General features: G+C 45.7%; 2 protein-coding genes across 4 annotated transcripts; one reads left to right on the top strand and one right to left on the bottom strand.

The window, feature by feature from the left end:
• Nucleotides 1-1,600: 1,600 nt before the first annotated feature.
• Nucleotides 1,601-13,373, bottom strand: LOC123062683 (serine/arginine repetitive matrix protein 1). Of its 3 annotated transcripts, none has more exons than XM_044486321.1 (5): nt 12,155-13,373; nt 11,476-11,664; nt 10,931-11,002; nt 3,654-3,756; nt 1,601-1,825 (listed from the first exon to the last, which is right to left on the bottom strand). In XM_044486321.1, exon 1 carries the CDS (start codon nt 13,311-13,313, stop codon nt 12,201-12,203), a length of 1,113 nt encoding a protein of 370 aa, XP_044342256.1. In that variant the 5' UTR covers nt 13,314-13,373; the 3' UTR covers nt 1,601-1,825; nt 3,654-3,756; nt 10,931-11,002; nt 11,476-11,664; nt 12,155-12,200. The 3 variants fall into 3 exon arrangements, with proteins under 3 accessions (XP_044342256.1, XP_044342254.1, XP_044342255.1); XM_044486319.1 differs by having other exon boundaries at nt 12,237-13,373; XM_044486320.1 differs by having other exon boundaries at nt 10,931-11,664.
• LOC123057043 (uncharacterized) lies at nt 1,733-5,590 on the top strand. The gene is made up of 10 exons (XM_044480214.1): nt 1,733-1,847; nt 1,923-2,009; nt 2,080-2,208; nt 2,295-2,390; nt 2,491-2,568; nt 2,667-2,975; nt 3,997-4,080; nt 4,183-4,668; nt 4,747-5,343; nt 5,412-5,590. The coding sequence occupies exons 1-10, from the start codon at nt 1,754-1,756 to the stop codon at nt 5,588-5,590; spliced, it is 2,139 nt and encodes a 712-aa protein (XP_044336149.1). The 5' UTR covers nt 1,733-1,753.
• Nucleotides 13,374-15,909: the final 2,536 nt, after the last annotated feature.

The raw sequence follows: 15,909 nt of genomic DNA, 5'->3' as shown, positions 1-15,909 counted from the left end.
CCGCCGGTCCGCCCCTCAGACGCCACACCACAGCGATGCGCAGTATCTGCCGCCGCTGCTTCCCCCGCCGTTGACGTCTGCGTCCAACCTGTACCGTCCGCTAGCGGCTGGCGCCGAGCAGGACGCGGCCGGGTCGCCGTCGCGGCGTCGCCTTTGAGGATGGTGGCTTCTCAGTTCTCACTTCTCACGCCTGGCTGCTACTGCTACGGTAGATTTTTTTTTGAAGCAGACGGTGCCCAAGATTGGTATGGACCACTGAACATTTGGCGTGCCTGATCGATTGGTTTGGTGCCTTGGCCGGAGCCCCTGCAGTTCGGACATGAAAGAGGCTTCCACCTTCAGCCAGCGGGCCGTCAGGGCCAGAGAGGGAAGCGAACTCTGCTTCCCACAGCCTTGGAACAGATCGTTTACCACTACAGGCAGCTGGCTCCTTTCACTCCGAATACTGTTGATTTGACCGACGAGACCCTTCCGCGAAACAGCTCGTGCCGTTGGATTCGTTCGTGTAGTCGTACTGGCAAACAAAAGTTTTTCCCGGAATCCTTTTTATGTGTTTTTGAGGAGGCTTTTGAGGGGAACCTGAAGAACAGCTAATGCTACTGCAGATTTTAAACATAAAGCAGGAACATAAAGTGCACACTTTTTTTTAGCAACACATAAAGTACACACTATGAGCTTTCTTGTCGCCAGCTGGGTTATGCGAGCCCAGAACATATGGGCTTTGGCCCCAGAGTGCTTACACCGGCTTTAGACCGGCCTTTCACACCCACGCACACAAAAGAGCAACGAGACAGGAAGGGTACCATTTGACGATATCTTCGCTTCAGGCCGGACAACCGAGGGTGAAAGTATTTAGGAATTTTCCGGCTAGACCGTTTCCAAATCTAATTTTTTTTAAGAAAACTTCCAATATATTCATCTTTAATCATAGCAGTACAACAACTACAAGCACCGAAGCGAGCCGAAGACGCGCCGCCGTCATCACCCATCCATTGCCAGAGCAGGGCACAATTTATTATCTCTACTCCTAATGGAGCAGTTGGTAGCCTGGTACTCCGGTTTTATCTCCTCCCACCTCCCACCACCCCATACAACTGATTTTAATCTACGTATCGACAAAAAACTAGATCGACGCTCCTATACGGAACGAGGACCCGATCCGCTCCTTGTTTCCCACGTCCGTCCTGGATCTGGATCAGGAGAACGCCGCCGCGGCTGCCGCCTCACATACGTCGCCCGTGACGGATCACGAACAAAACCGCCGCGGATCAGCAGCCCGCCGCCGGCGCCTCAGGTACCCACACACCACGATCTCGTCGCGGATCAGCAAGACACCGCCGCCGCCGCCTCGGGCAGCCACACGCCAATCTCCGACGACGACGCCTACAGCGGCAAGCAGTGCAGGGCGTCTTCACTGATCAGTTATAAACCTTGCTTTCTTAAAGGTATGTACGCTCATGCTCTCTTAAAGATCACGCGATGGTACAGAAGACAATTGTCACCAGATGGAGCCATATGCAACAGAGCCATATACGATGGAGCCACCAGATGGATCCATACGAATAAATGTGCCCCATGTTCCCAGTTCGAACACCAAAAATACATCCCAAGACAATAAATGTTTATCAGATGTATACAATGTAGTCATTTCTTCCCCATGTTCCAAGTTGGAACACCAAAAATACATGGCAAGCCAATTGTTCAGTATACATACCACATCAATACTAATGCTGTTGAAAAATGATAGGTACGAATGGGAAATGCAAATAGCAAGGCGCCGGAAGAGAAAAAGGTGTCAGATGTGCATGTACCCCCTCTTGCTGACCTACATTCACAAGGGAGCCAAGGTACGTTAGAGTAACATAAATGAGTCAGATGTCAAGGGTGCCCAACAATCATTGTATCTCGCTAATGTGTTCCAGGCCATAATGTTGACGGAAATGTTGATGAATACAACCCAGCAATCATTCCCGTAGCTGACAATGTTGACAATTATCAAATGACTCCAGGTATTGGACTGTGTAAATACCCCTATCTGTTGTATGATATGGTTTTAACATGATCAACCGTGCCTAACAGACTTGGAAGCACACAAGGAAACAGATGGAACTGGCATGACACGGTTAGAGCAGGACGAGCTTACAAACCTAACCAAACACCCTCTTTCTGAGATAACAATTGTTCATCAGCCAGGGCATGCGAGTTTACGTACGTGGGTTCCATATTTAAAAACACTATCTACCCTATTCGGTTAGCAGAAAACTGCCTCATTCTGTACTGGTTTTGTTATGTAGACAACCCATCATTCTGTAACCATGATGTTGCTTCGTTCCCTGGTCCGAGTACTCTCACAGATATTTGTGCCTGCGGCCTTGCAGGAAGTTCATTTGGTATGATCCGACACGTGCATCATGGACAGTGATCAAACGTCTCTATTAATGCACATGTTGACTAATTCTCATCTAGATTTGTTGTTTATACATCGTGCAGACAATAATGTGCCTTCGTTCCCGGATAGGAGTACTCTTGCATCACTTTATGCCACAGGTCACACAGAAGGCTCAAGAGGTGTGAACCGATATGCCTTTCATATGGCCAGATTTGTGCTTAAAGGGATGCATGTTCATGTATTAGCCTAACCGACATATTTTCTTTTGTTCCTGCAGCCAGAGAATCTGCCCACAATGATGTGTGTCTTAATGCCCTTGGTTGTGGTGGTTCAGAGCTTGTGACATCGTCTACCCCAACATGTGATGTATACCCAACTCATTCCCAGACAACGTGTGCTGTTGTGAATGACCAAGTGAGTTATAGCATAACAGACGACAAAAGGGAGCAGAGAAACGCACGACGGCGAGCAACTTATCGAAAGAAAAAGGATGATCAGGTCAAGCTCCAAAATGAAAAGCAGACTGTTTCCCGACCCCCTCTTGGTGATATCACTAATATTAATCAGCCTTCCGGTTCAATGCCAGGTAAGGGTGTTCAAAGTTATGAGCTTACGGCGGTGACAAACCAAATTTGGGAATCAAATATTAGAATACGCACTTTTAGCTTTGACTTACAATAGTTGATTCAATATGAAGTTAAAAACTGGAGTTTGATATATGAACGGTCAAGAAATGTCATATATCGGAACGCTTAAAAAAACATCTGCGGTGTTAGAAAGACGTAAATGGATTTAAAAAATTAAATTAGATTTACCGGCACTCAAAGACAGAAAGTAGCTTTTCTAAAAAAAATAACAGAAATTTGCTAGAAGGTGAATAATGTGATAGATGGTTCTCAGTTTGTCTGAAAAAGAGACAAATGTGGAGTATGAAACATTAACTATCACAACGTCAGTAGCAAACGTTGATATGAAATAGATGTATAGTGCCCAAGAGAGGTATATTATCAATTGGGCCAAGTTCTCCATTGGCCCTGCATGTATATATTTTTTTCTCTCGTTGCAATGGCAAAATAGAAGGATTTATGTAAGCGGACTTGCCAATGTCAGAATACATATGGTTCTAAACTTCTTCAGATTAGCATAAAGAGCAATTAATCATAGTTTGCTAAACTGAAGAATATACTGATCAGTGATAACTGAATTCTGAAAGAGCATTTTACTTCTACATGCGAGAACAAGTATTAGACGAATTTGATGTTACCTCAGCAGTGAGCTACACATTAGTGTATTTCTTGCCAATAACATAGGTCCAACACTGAATGACACGGTTGTGTATTTCTTGCCAAAAAGTTCCTTTAACAAACCTGCAAGTAAATGCCACTCAAAATTAGATGATCATTACAAAATACCGCAGGATTTCACATCAACTCACTGTAGTACGAAATACATGCTGGCTAGACAAGAAATATTAGGGCATTTACAAACGAAATATATGAAACAAAAAATGGCTGAAGAAAACAATAGACGTGTTGGCTTGGTTCGGGATCTTCATGATTGTTGAGCATTGATGAGATGATTATGTTTTAACTTTATTGTTGAACCAGCCAACCCATCAAATCGGAACTATACATCCCGACCCCCTCTTGGTGATATCACTAATATTGATCAGCCTTCCGGTTCGATGCCAGGTACGGGTGTTTAAAGTTTTAACATAACAATGATAATATAGATTCATTTATTGTACCCATCGAGCTTGAACTATACATCCTTGTCACATGATGATGCTCCAGAAGATGGGTCCGCATCAGCCATTGCTGAATTCAATCATGAAAAAGAGTTGGCTAGGAGGCAACATGCAAGAGACCGCAGTAGTAATATGGCAAACGAACCAAGGGATCGAAGAAACGCACAGAGACGGGCATCTTATCGAAAGAAAAAGGAAGAGGGTACGATCAACCTCCAAAACAATAATCAAGTGCAGCGTGAGCGACGAAAGGAACAACGAAACAACAGGACCCCTGATGAGCAGGGGGAGTCAAGTGCGAAGAGAAAGGCAGACTATGCTAGAAGGAAAAACACCCCGTGTGCTGAATCGATCGCAATGCCACGTCCAGATCTAACTAGCGCATTGTCCAACTCTCCCTCTTTCAACACTCACGTCAATTGTCCGACTCTCACACTTCGAACCATCACGCAACAATCCGGCAGTGAACAGATAGATCGTGATACAACTATCAAGTCGGCCCCCACATACATTCGCAACACCGAAACCGATGGTAGTTATCCCATCAACGATCATCTTCCATTTTGTAATCATTCATCGGTTAATTATACCAAATTCGATAATGTTGTAGGTGCATACCTAAGCAGAACCTTAGGTGATGGTGCTGTAGATGGCGACCTCATCGAAATCAATGAGCACCTACAAAGTGCCGACCTGCAAACCAGTGATCCAGTAACAATTGCGGATAATGGATTTGACGAGCAGAGTCATGAGTCCAGAGCTCGGCGTAGGACAAGAGAGCGAGCTTGCAAGGGAAGTATGGCGGCGATGAAGCGTCAGGAGAAAATTGGCAAGCGAAAAACATGTACGCAGGTGCCACGTGGTGAGAGGAATGCTATGCTAGATCGTCGTAATAAAAGGTTTGTAGGTAGGGTGAATACCCCAACCGTCAGGTCCATCTCCATACCGAAAATGAGCTCAACGGGACAACCTACCATAGTTGAAGCACACAGTGCCTCAACATCATCTAGCACGCCGGAGTACACGATCAGAAGTGAAGGTAACACGCCCATCCTTACTCTCCTTGCGTCCCTTGAGACTGAACCCTCATTTGTGTTGTTTGGCACCTGGGCAGACGACATGGACTCTTACCTCAATGGTCTCATGAATGATGATGTCAATCCTGACGACCTCTTTGACGATGAATATTACCTGTTTGCTGGTGAAGGTATGTACAACCGCTTGAGCGTGATCCACATGTTGGGGTATCACACTAATTGGAAACATTGTTTGCAGGCTCAGATGCTGATGACTTGGAGCACGACGAATTGGAAGACTCAAGTCACGAAAACTATGTCGACCATGATCCATTTGACTATGTGTACTCAAACCTGCCAGCCAACACACACATCCTGAAGCACGCCGCGAACTGCGACCACTGCAAGGCCAAGAAGTTTGTGAGCGAGGCCCCATGATTCTGCTGTCGCAGTGGGCAGATCGAGCTGAAGCAACTGGAGCCCATCCCGGAGCTCATGAGGCTTTGGTCTAGCACTGATGCGGATGCTAGGCATTTTCGGGAGAACATACGGTTTTTCAACGGACACTTCTCCTTCACAACCCTCGGCGTCAGCCTCGATGAAACATACACAAACATGAAGTCTGGGGTGTACACGTTCCGGGCGCACGGCACCATCTACCACAATGTTCATTCCTTCGGGCCAACATCCCGTCCAGATCATCTACAGTTGTACTTCTACGACGACGACCCAGGCCTAACCCATCGCAAGGCTGCCACCGAGCAATTAGACCAGGATGTCGTCAAAAAGTTGGTGCACATACTCAGGGAAAACCCGTACTCTCAGCAGTTTAGGAGTTTGGGTGCGCACAGGGACAACCTCGACGATTACAGGATAGACCTCAACACTGACCAGAGACTAGACCAACGGAAGTATAATAGACCTCTGTCATCTGAGGTCGCTGCAATTTGGGTTGAGGGCACTGACCTAGCGAAGAGGTTCGATCGTAGGATTACACTTTGTGGGAACGACAACCAGAGGCACAGTATACATGTGACGGCTGGCTCGTATGACCCGCTCTCTTACCCACTCTTCTACCCAAGGGGGGAGCTCGGTTGGCACCCGAAACTACCTAAACGTAATGTCCCTTGGCCGGTTGTGCAACAACCAAGAGGTGGACGTGATGATGATGATGATGATGATGCAGGTAAGCCTTATGCGTATTCTGTCGTTTTGATGTATTGTGTAGTTCTCATATGAATTCTAACTTCCGCGCTACTCATCCATGTGCAGAGGGGAATAGCAGGTTATGCGTCTCCGTGAGAGACTACTACTGTTACATGCTGCAGACACGACCTGGGATATTCAATCCCATACTCTGTGGAGCACGATTGCTCCAGCAATGGGGGGTGGACATGTACATCAAGATTGAGAGTTGTAGGTTGAAATGGTACAGGAAGAACCAGACAAAGATCCGTGCCGACCTGTATAAAGGAGTTGTTGATGCAATTACATCCGGGGAGACCCGGGCAAGCGCTATTGGAGTAAGGATAGTGCTCCCTGGAACGTACCCAGGTGGCGACCGCGACATGAAGCGGAGGCATATGGATGCCATGGCAATTGTCCATACGTACGGGAAGCCTGACATCTTCTTGACCATGATCTGCAACCCTAACTGGGAAGAGATAACGAATGAGTTGTTTCCTGGTCAGACAGCACAAGATCGACCTGATCTTGTGGCTCGTGTGTTCCATGGAAAGCTAGAGGCTATGAAAGAGCTCTTGTTCAAGAAGAATATCCTGGGTGTTGTTGTCGCACATGTATACGTAGTCGAGTTCCAGAAGAGGGGCCTCCCCCACGCACACTTTTTGTTGATCATGGATTCTGCATATAAGCTTGTCGTTCCGGAGCAGTACGACCGACTCATTTCTGCCGAGCTCCCAGACAAGCAGAAGTATACTGAACTCCACGCCTTGGTGGTGAAACATATGATGCACGGACCATGCGGTGCTCTCAACCCCAAAAATGTGTGCATGCAACAGAACGAGTGCAAGTGCAGATACCCACGGCCGTTCAATGAAAACACGGCACAGGGCAAGGACTCATACCCAGTTTATCGTCGTCGAGATGATGGTCGGCAGGCTAAGGTCCGTGGTAAAATGCTGGACAACAGATGGGTTGTGCCGTATAACCCTTACCTTCTGCGGATGTTCAATTGCCACATCAACGTTGAGGTTTGCTCTAGCATAAAGGCCGTTAAATACCTTTACAAGTACATATACAAGGGCCATGATAGGGCTTCTTTCAGCATCGACCAGCCCGACGCCAATGGTAACATTGATGAGATCAAAAGATACGTAGACGCAAGGTGGGTTACTCCTCCAGAGGCGATGTGGAGGATATTTGGCTTCCCCTTGTGTGCCAATGACCCGCCTGTCCTACAGTTGCCTCTTCATCTCCCGAATATGCACAGGGTGGCCTTCAATGAGCAAGCTCACTTGACCGACGTAGTCGCCTCTGAGAATGCTTCCAAATCCATGTTAACAGAGTATTTCAAAGCTAACCAAAACCACCCATGGGCTAGGAATATATTGTACAAGGATTTTCCTGGAAGGTTCACATGGCAAAAGGGTAAGAAGTATTGGAAAGAGCGGGTGGAGCGTTATCAGATAGGTCGAATTGTGTCTGCCAATCCTGCCGAGGGGGAGCGATACTATCTACGTGTGATGCTAAACCATGTTGCTGGCAAGACATCCTATGAGGACCTGCTTACCGTGGACAGTAGGCTATGCGGGAGCTTTAGAGAGGCTGCCGAAAGGTTGGGACTCATCGAGGCAGATAACACGCTCGACGACTGTCTTACCGAGGCAGAGCAATGGGCGATGCCATGTTCGCTCAGGAGGCTCTTCGCAACAATTTTGGTGCACTGTGAGCCAGGCGACGTGCGTGGTTTATGGGATAGGCACCTCGAGCCTATGTCTGATGACTATCGGCGATCACACACGTGCCCGATTGAGGTGGAACAGATGGTGTTGCTTGACATTAGGGGTATGTTGCAATCCATGGGCAAAGACATAGCTGATTTCGCTCTTCCATGCATTGACGATGCGTTCGACCCAACCGAGGGCGAGGCCAGAGAAGTGATCGAGGAATCCAACATCGATTTTGACATCAATGACACTAAATTGGCATCGTCGCTAAACTTCGAGCAGAGGGTTGCATACGACGAGATACTAGCTGTTGTTGATGGCGGTGATGGGGGTGTGTTCTTTGTTGATGGCCCGGGAGGTACAGGGAAGACCTTCCTGTACAGGGCGCTGCTCGCCAAGGTTCGAAGCGAGGGAAACATCGCTATCGCTACCGCGACGTCAGGCGTCGCGGCTTCTATCATGCCTGGAGGCAGGACTGCCCACTCGAGGTTCAAGATCCCATTGAGTTGCGATGATGGGGCCTCCTGCACCTTCACAAAGCAGAGTGGTACCGCCAAGCTACTGAGGATGGCCTCATTGATACTATGGGACGAGGCCACCATGACTAAGCGACAGGCGGTCGAGGCACTGGACAACAGCATGCGCGACATCATGGGAAGACGGGACCGACCCTTTGGAGGAAAAACTGTTGTGTTTGGCGGGGACTTCAGGCAGGTGCTTCCGGTCATCAGGAGGGGGTCCCGGGGTCAGATAATCGATGCAACCGTCCGAAGTTCACATCTATGGAAGGGTATGCGCCAGCTAAGGCTCGTCACCAACATGAGGGCTCATAATGACACCTGGTTTGCGGATTACTTGCTAAGGGTAGGCAATGGCACTGAGGAAGTTGACGATCAAGGAAACATACGACTCCCTGAAGATATTTGTGTGCCATCTACAGGCGAGGGTGACGACCTAGAGAAGCTGATTGACCATGTGTTTCCGAGACTAGATGACAACATGTCCGATCTGAATTACATGACTTCACGCGCAATCCTCTCCACCACAAACGACAACGTCGACAAGATAAACATACGCATGGTAGAGCGTTTTCGGGGAGAAGAAGTAATCTACCATAGCTTTGACAGTGCAGAAGACGACCCATATGGCTACTACGCTCCCGAGTTCCTGAATGGGTTGACTCCCAACGGTCTGCCTCCGCATGCACTCAAACTGAAGCTCAACTGCCCTGTCATACTTCTGAGGAACATTGATCCGGCTAATGGTCTGTGTAACGGGACGAGGCTTGTGGTCCGAGGTTTCGAGAGGAACGCCATCGACGCAGAAATCGTGATCGGACAACACGCAGGTAGGAGGGTATTCCTTCCTCGAATACCCCTATGCCCGTCTGACAATGACATGTTTCCATTCAAGTTCAAGAGGAAGCAATTTCCTGTAAGGCTTAGCTTTGCTATGACGATTAACAAGGCTCAAGGACAGACGATTCCGATTGTTGGCGTGTACCTACCTAATCCGGTGTTCTCTCATGGTCAACTCTACGTCGCGTTGTCTCGAGCCACCGCGAAGAGAAACATAAAGATCCTCATTGAGAAGGAGAAGGAGAAGGATAATGGCAAGAAGCAAAGTGGTAAATCAAAGAAGCGAAAAAGACCTTCCTTGTCCTTACAAACCTCGATGAAGAACATCGTCTATAAGGAAGTCCTGACAGGCTGAAGTCCGCACTTACGAAACCGGCGGGTTTTGAATATGACAATAGCATTTACTCTTATTCTACAGATAATTTGTTGCTCTGGAGCGCTTTTGTACAAATGTTTATCTTTGTTTTTTATTTGACTGCAATCTTTATTTAAACGTGTGCGACCACTATCAAATTAAGAATGCCCAGCTTCAGTAGCGTTGCTACGGGCCAGTGCACGTCATCTTCAATTTTATCACGTTTTGCTCAGACTCTGAGGATTTAGAGTATGCATCTATACAGTTTTGGCATCCAGTACACCTATGATTTGAACGCCTCAAGATGTAGGTATAGCCAATATGACATGTTAGATAATAACATGAGACGACCGCCCCCTGTTTTAAGTCTATATGTTTCAGTTTGGTTAGTATACACTAGACAGATTTAATTATTGTGGCATTTTTGTCTATCAATAATGTGTGTGCATGTTTTCCTTAAGGAAACAACATATAGTTGTCTTCATCACCGGGAACACACTTTAGGTGCAGATCATGATATTTCAGTTGGGCAGTTTTGACATGGTACATTTTTTCAGTCAATATTTGTTTAACTTAAGCAGCAGTACTTCTCTCTTCAAATGACACTACGACACCATAAAGAAGTTGCATACATTTCAGCCGTTACTAATGTGACTACCATTGAAAATGTCATGTCAGACTCGAATCACATCGTAATAGTTGTTATAAAAAAACGTACTATTGCATGCCCACACATTGAAGTACTACATTTTTTATTACCCTGTATTTCTGAAAACTTTGCTACCATGCCGGTTTGTTGCTAAACTCGTAAAGGTTTTCAAAATTAAAACTGTGGTTCCTAAACCCTGTTATGCTTTTGTTTGCAGCACAATATGGTGATGCACAGTTACCACTTACCAGTAAAAGTAGTTCCTGTTTTAATTTTGAGTGAACTGTTTGTTTTGGCCACGAGATACTTTTTAAGTTTAAGGCATTAATTAGTTTTTCTTGAATAACTTGTGGGTGCATGCAGAAAACACATACTTCAGCATTTAATTGAAAAGGCTACTATTCTTAAATAGTAGTCTCTGTTGTTTCTCTTAAATAGAGAGCTCATAGAATGAATAAACAGAAGTGTAGATGTGATGAATAGAGTAGATAGAAGTACTGATCTTACAATTCTGTCATGTGAAGTGCATCATCGATTACGTGGCAGAAAACTCCTGTCCAATTGAAGTGCATGGATTTTCTCAAGTTCATCACGTTTGAATGCAAACAAAAATAAGAAGGAATGTCAGGATGTAGTTTGTTGATTGTAAACATAAATAATATGGTAGCAGCCGCTTCTTGTTTTGAAAATTGCAGTGCTCGGTTGACTGTATCAGATTAAGAATGCCCTTTCGACTAATCCAAAATTCGTGGCTGTAATTTCAAATTGCAGTGCTCGGTGACTATAGCCAAGAAGTAAAATTTCATATTGCCTAGCTAGCCTGATGCATAATGAGTCATTTGAAATGCAGATGATGAAGGAAAACAAGTATTCGTCTGTCAGTAAGTAATAATTCTGTTAAGAACAGAACTAAAGGCAAGAAGAGTGCAGGTCAGAAAAAATTCAGATAACTGCAGGATAACGAAGCATGCATCTCTACTACGCCATATGTGCATAAAGTTCGGCAACCATTAAATCCCTAGCAGGAAACTAATGTGTGTCCCTAAACTTACATGTGGTAGTTTACTTCGGCATCGACTGAAACTGGCCTTGATTTCAGGTAACTGAAACTTAGGATGCGCATTGAAACTTAGTATCCCAATAGACTGCTCAGCTTCGATAGATGAAAGTTCTCCATCATTAGCCTTGTTCTCATCATCATATTTGGCTGATTCTTGCCTTTGATCTTGAACTACAGAAACCTGTAGTGTGGATATACTCAGTACATACTGACTGACAAGGTATCAGGAAAATAAAGGAGTAGAATACCAGAGTTTCAGAGGTAAATATTGACAGTAGCAGATTATATTATATGCTTATGAACAACTAACACTTGTAGGAATAACTAATACTAATTTAGTACTATGGAAAACACCACGGCTCAAAAAAAAAAAACAATTACCTAACTCGCAAACAAATAAAACATTCTACTATATATGAAGATCGATCCGACCATAAGGTCTCTGATTATGTTGGATATCCCTGTACTACCTCCCTGTTTATAAGTATTAAAAATACAGTAGTCAAATGTTTTATACTCCCATTCTGTCCCTCCCCTAAAAACTGAATCACAGGGATGTCATTGCTCTGCTCCAACAGAACAATTATTCCAATAGAACAATTATTCCAACAGAAAAACTAATCTAACAGAACTTGTAATCAGGATGTCACATTACATATGAATCAACTTACCATCATTTGTTCAGATGATGCAAAATATTTGTGCGTATAGGCCATGTTACAAGCAGAACAAAGTAAACATGAAGAGCCTCACCAGCACGATTTCGTGCAAGTGCTGGCGGCAGAGACGATTGCAGGGGGAAGCTGGATCTAGCAATGCCACACTGACGCCTCGTGGGCGACTTGTTGGACATGGAGCAGCAGAAGGCCCACGTTGCTTGACGACGAGGCAGCGGCGGCGGCTCACAGGATCCAAAACCGTCTTCCACGCCCATGGTTGTTGTCTCCGCGTCCGCCACGGCAGGCGTCTCCTCATGGCCAGCGCTGCTGCATCATTGGCCGATTGGCCGGCTCTGCTTGCTGCTCGTGGACGTTGTGTGCTCCCCTGATGCCGCCGGAATGGAACCACTGCTGCGGCGACGCCAGGATTGCAGGAGCCACCTCCCGGACCGAACCACCGTCGCGTACCAATGGTTGGAGAAGCACGTCGCGGACGAGAGCGTATCAGATGAGGGCTTCCTTGGTTCAGGGAAGACGACGGCAGCAGGGATGAGGTCGAGGCGGAGCTCAAACTGGAAGGCAGTGGGCGTCGTAAATCCGAGCTCGGGGTGGGGAAGGTGGTGGCGGAGGGTGGGATGGGGCAGGGCCGGCGGTGTGCAAGCGCCAGAGCATGGGCGGTACTTGGGTGCCGACGACCTCCAGCCATCCAGCTGCGGCGAGCGGTGGACCACGACGCCCAGGCTGCATAGCAAGCGATCGAGAGGGGGGGAGGTGGCGAGCAGCGGACCTCCAGCGGCGACGAGCGGCGGACCACTACACCGGCGGGGCACCCTAATTCTTTTGAATGGATCGGGGAAGATAGGGGAGGCGCGAGTGGGAGGAGATGGGAGCGATTCCGTCGATCCACGGCTCCCCAGCAAGCACGGCTCGAGGATGGCGTAGCTCTCGGCGAGGCGGAGTTCCTGGTCTCCTCGGGGAGGAGGTGGTCCAGCTGTGGACCGCGGTGGGCGAAGTGGGTCGGCGGTTGTTGAGCTGCGCAGGTGGGCGGCGGTGGTTGCCTCCTTCGCAACAGCGCAGGAGGGCGGCGGCAGCGGCGGCGGCGGCGTAGTTGGGAGACGCACGTGGTGGCCGGCGCGGTGGGGAGAGGAGGGGGAGAGACTGAGAGGGACATCGGCCAACGCCATCGCGGGGGAGAGGAGGGGGATAGAGTGAGTGGCTGGGAGGGGGAGAGAGTGGGTGGGGAGAGGTTTTTTTTTCTGAGCATCGGGTGGGGAGAGGTGGCCCGTTTAACTCAGGCCGGACCGTGCCGTTGCGGGCCGGCCCATTTGGCCAGGTCTGGCTATGAGGAGGACAGGAGTCAGGGGAGGTCCGCATAAGTATAAGATTGTAGGGTGAAAAAAATGCAATTGAAAATATATGTGTTAGTCTCACTTTTGTTTTTATTATATATTATAGATGTTTATATAATACAGTATAAAATATCATTATATTTTGTATGTTTCACCTTTGTCCATCAGAGATAAACAGGGATGGACTCGAATGATGTTTTAAATATATCAACTGACATATGCACCGATGTAACGATGACGGCCCGGACCGAAACACCACGAGAAGAGGTGCTACACATGTTAACGTAAAAGGTGCATTATTTTATATTATTGTTTTTCAGAATATATGAGACAAGGATATGGATTTTGGAGATGCACAAAAAGAACCTATTGACAATGGTTCTGAAGCGACGTCGCTGAAAGGGACCACCGTTTTTTTTTACAATATAATGATATGAAAGCGGTGATATCTCATAAAAAACAAAAAAGATGTCAAATTAAACTTCAATTATTATGCAACTATGACCATGTTATATTGTCTTTACCTGTGAAATTTAGCATGCATTATCTTTATATAACTTTATCAAACCATTTTATATAATTTCATTAAACTATTTTAGAAGCCCGTGGCAACGCACGGGCATTCTACTAGTAGTAGATAGTCGGTAAGTCGTCGTGCTAAGGACACAAACCCTAACAAGATTGAAAAAAAAAAGACTAAAAATGGAGCACTCCCGCCGGCCCTTGCCAGGATCCACCGGAGACGAGGCGGACCTGCGCCGGCGCCGGCGAGAGGCACGAACCCTAACTTTCTTTTTTGGAGGAGGATGAGGAGGCGGAGCCCTGGCTCTAGCAGGCGTGCAGTCGGTCTGTCCGTTTCCAAATCCATTTTAATAGAATACAATAAGAAAATTTTGACATCCGACAACAATCCGTTTCGAATCCGAGACTGATTGATACGATGCGGTATAGTATATGGTATTACTAATTTGAACTAATACCACGACCGTTGCATTTGGATAATCCGTTTTCTCTAGCCGGATAGGCCGACCTTTCCAATTCCGAAACTGATTTATGGGTGAAGTTTTAAGTATTTAACTAGCAACACGTGAATGCTATCTTTGCTTATGAGACAAGACATATGCTTATGATTTATTTGCCTTATCCTATACACACATAAGAAGTTGATCCTTTTTATTTTATTTATCTCAACATGCACACATGCCATTTCATTAAAGGCCCATCATTATATGCGTGTTAAAAAGTTTTTTATTATTAGTTGATCTCAAGCACACCTTCCACCTCATCAAAAATCCACTCAACATGCATGAAAAAAATTTCATTATGTTATGCCACTTATATTTAAAATATTTTCCGACTACACAATAATCAAATAGAATATAAAATAAGTGTCTTAACCTTAGTACAATTTTGTACTGTACTAAAGTTGGTACAAAGTTGAGGTACTTATTTTGGACGAAGGGAGTATATTATTAACTCAACAATGGATGCTTCATATAATCAAATAATTGAAATATATTGCAATCAATTCCCTTAGCAACACGCGGGGTATTTTCTAATTTTAATAACATCTATTGCTTTGCGATTTTGTGTGTTCTTAAAGTGCATAAGTGTTAACATTTGCTCAGTGTTTAAATTATTTATATATTCCTCATATATGAATATGGTAAATGACCGTTTTTTACCCGACGTCGTTCCGTTACCGTACCATGTCTGAACCCGCACAATCTGATATTATGTCACCGTACCATGCCTGAACCCGCACAAGCTGATACTCCCTCCGTCCGGGTGTATAAGTCATTCGCGTAGTTCTAGGTCATCGATTTGAGGAATTAAATATGTGTTATATGTCATGAAAAGTATACCACTAGATTTCCACACGGATGTAGTTTGTAAATATATATTTTTTGTCACATATAATACATATTTAGATAGTTAAATTATCGACCTAGAACTACGCGAATGACTTATACACCGGGACGGAGGTAGTATTATGTTACCGTACCATGTCCGAATGCACACAATCCCATATTCTGTTACCGTACCATGTCCGAATCCACACAATCCAATATTCAAATCCACATCCATTCCACTTTCCGAATCTGAAAATAAATATGGGATATGATATGGTATAAGAATTATTCATCTGAATCCGATCCGGTTTCACCCCTATGGATAACTATGTGTTGAAAATTGATTTAAGTACTAGCAAAAAAACCGTGCGTTGCAACGGGAAAGAAAATAATACACGTTCTTAACCTAATAACCATGACTCAAGACCTTAATAGGTCCGCGTCTTTTAGTTTCACATGGCATCACATTTATATTTCCTCTATACTCACACACTCGCTTGAAAAAAATAGCCCGTGCATTGCAACGGGAAAGAAAATAACACACACTCTTAACCCAATAACCATG

Source organism: Triticum aestivum, chromosome 3A, assembly GCF_018294505.1.
Source record: "Triticum aestivum cultivar Chinese Spring chromosome 3A, IWGSC CS RefSeq v2.1, whole genome shotgun sequence".
Lineage (NCBI taxonomy): Eukaryota > Viridiplantae > Streptophyta > Magnoliopsida > Poales > Poaceae > Triticum > Triticum aestivum.
The sequence above is the reverse complement of the archived record's forward strand: the minus strand, read 5'-3'. Positions and strand labels throughout refer to the sequence as shown.

What these genes read in the sequence shown, in the direction of transcription:
- LOC123057043 (XM_044480214.1), top strand. Translation starts at nt 1,754, where the DNA reads ATGGGAAATGCAAATAGCAAGGCGCCGGAAGAGAAAAAGGTGTCAGAT. An exon ending in GCCAGGGCATGCGAGTTTAC is followed by an intron (nt 2,209 to 2,294) that starts GTACGTGGGTTC and finishes TTTGTTATGTAG; the next exon opens with ACAACCCATCATTCTGTAAC. An exon ending in GCCTTCCGGTTCGATGCCAG is followed by an intron (nt 4,081 to 4,182) that starts GTACGGGTGTTT and finishes ATGATGCTCCAG; the next exon opens with AAGATGGGTCCGCATCAGCC.
- LOC123062683 (XM_044486319.1), bottom strand. Translation starts at nt 13,313, where the DNA reads ATGTCCCTCTCAGTCTCTCCCCCTCCTCTCCCCACCGCGCCGGCCACC. An exon ending in ACTTGCACGAAATCGTGCTG is followed by an intron (nt 11,665 to 12,236) that starts GTGAGGCTCTTC and finishes TCCACACTACAG; the next exon opens with GTTTCTGTAGTTCAAGATCA. An exon ending in GCCGAAGTAAACTACCACAT is followed by an intron (nt 11,003 to 11,475) that starts GTAAGTTTAGGG and finishes GATGAACTTGAG; the next exon opens with AAAATCCATGCACTTCAATT.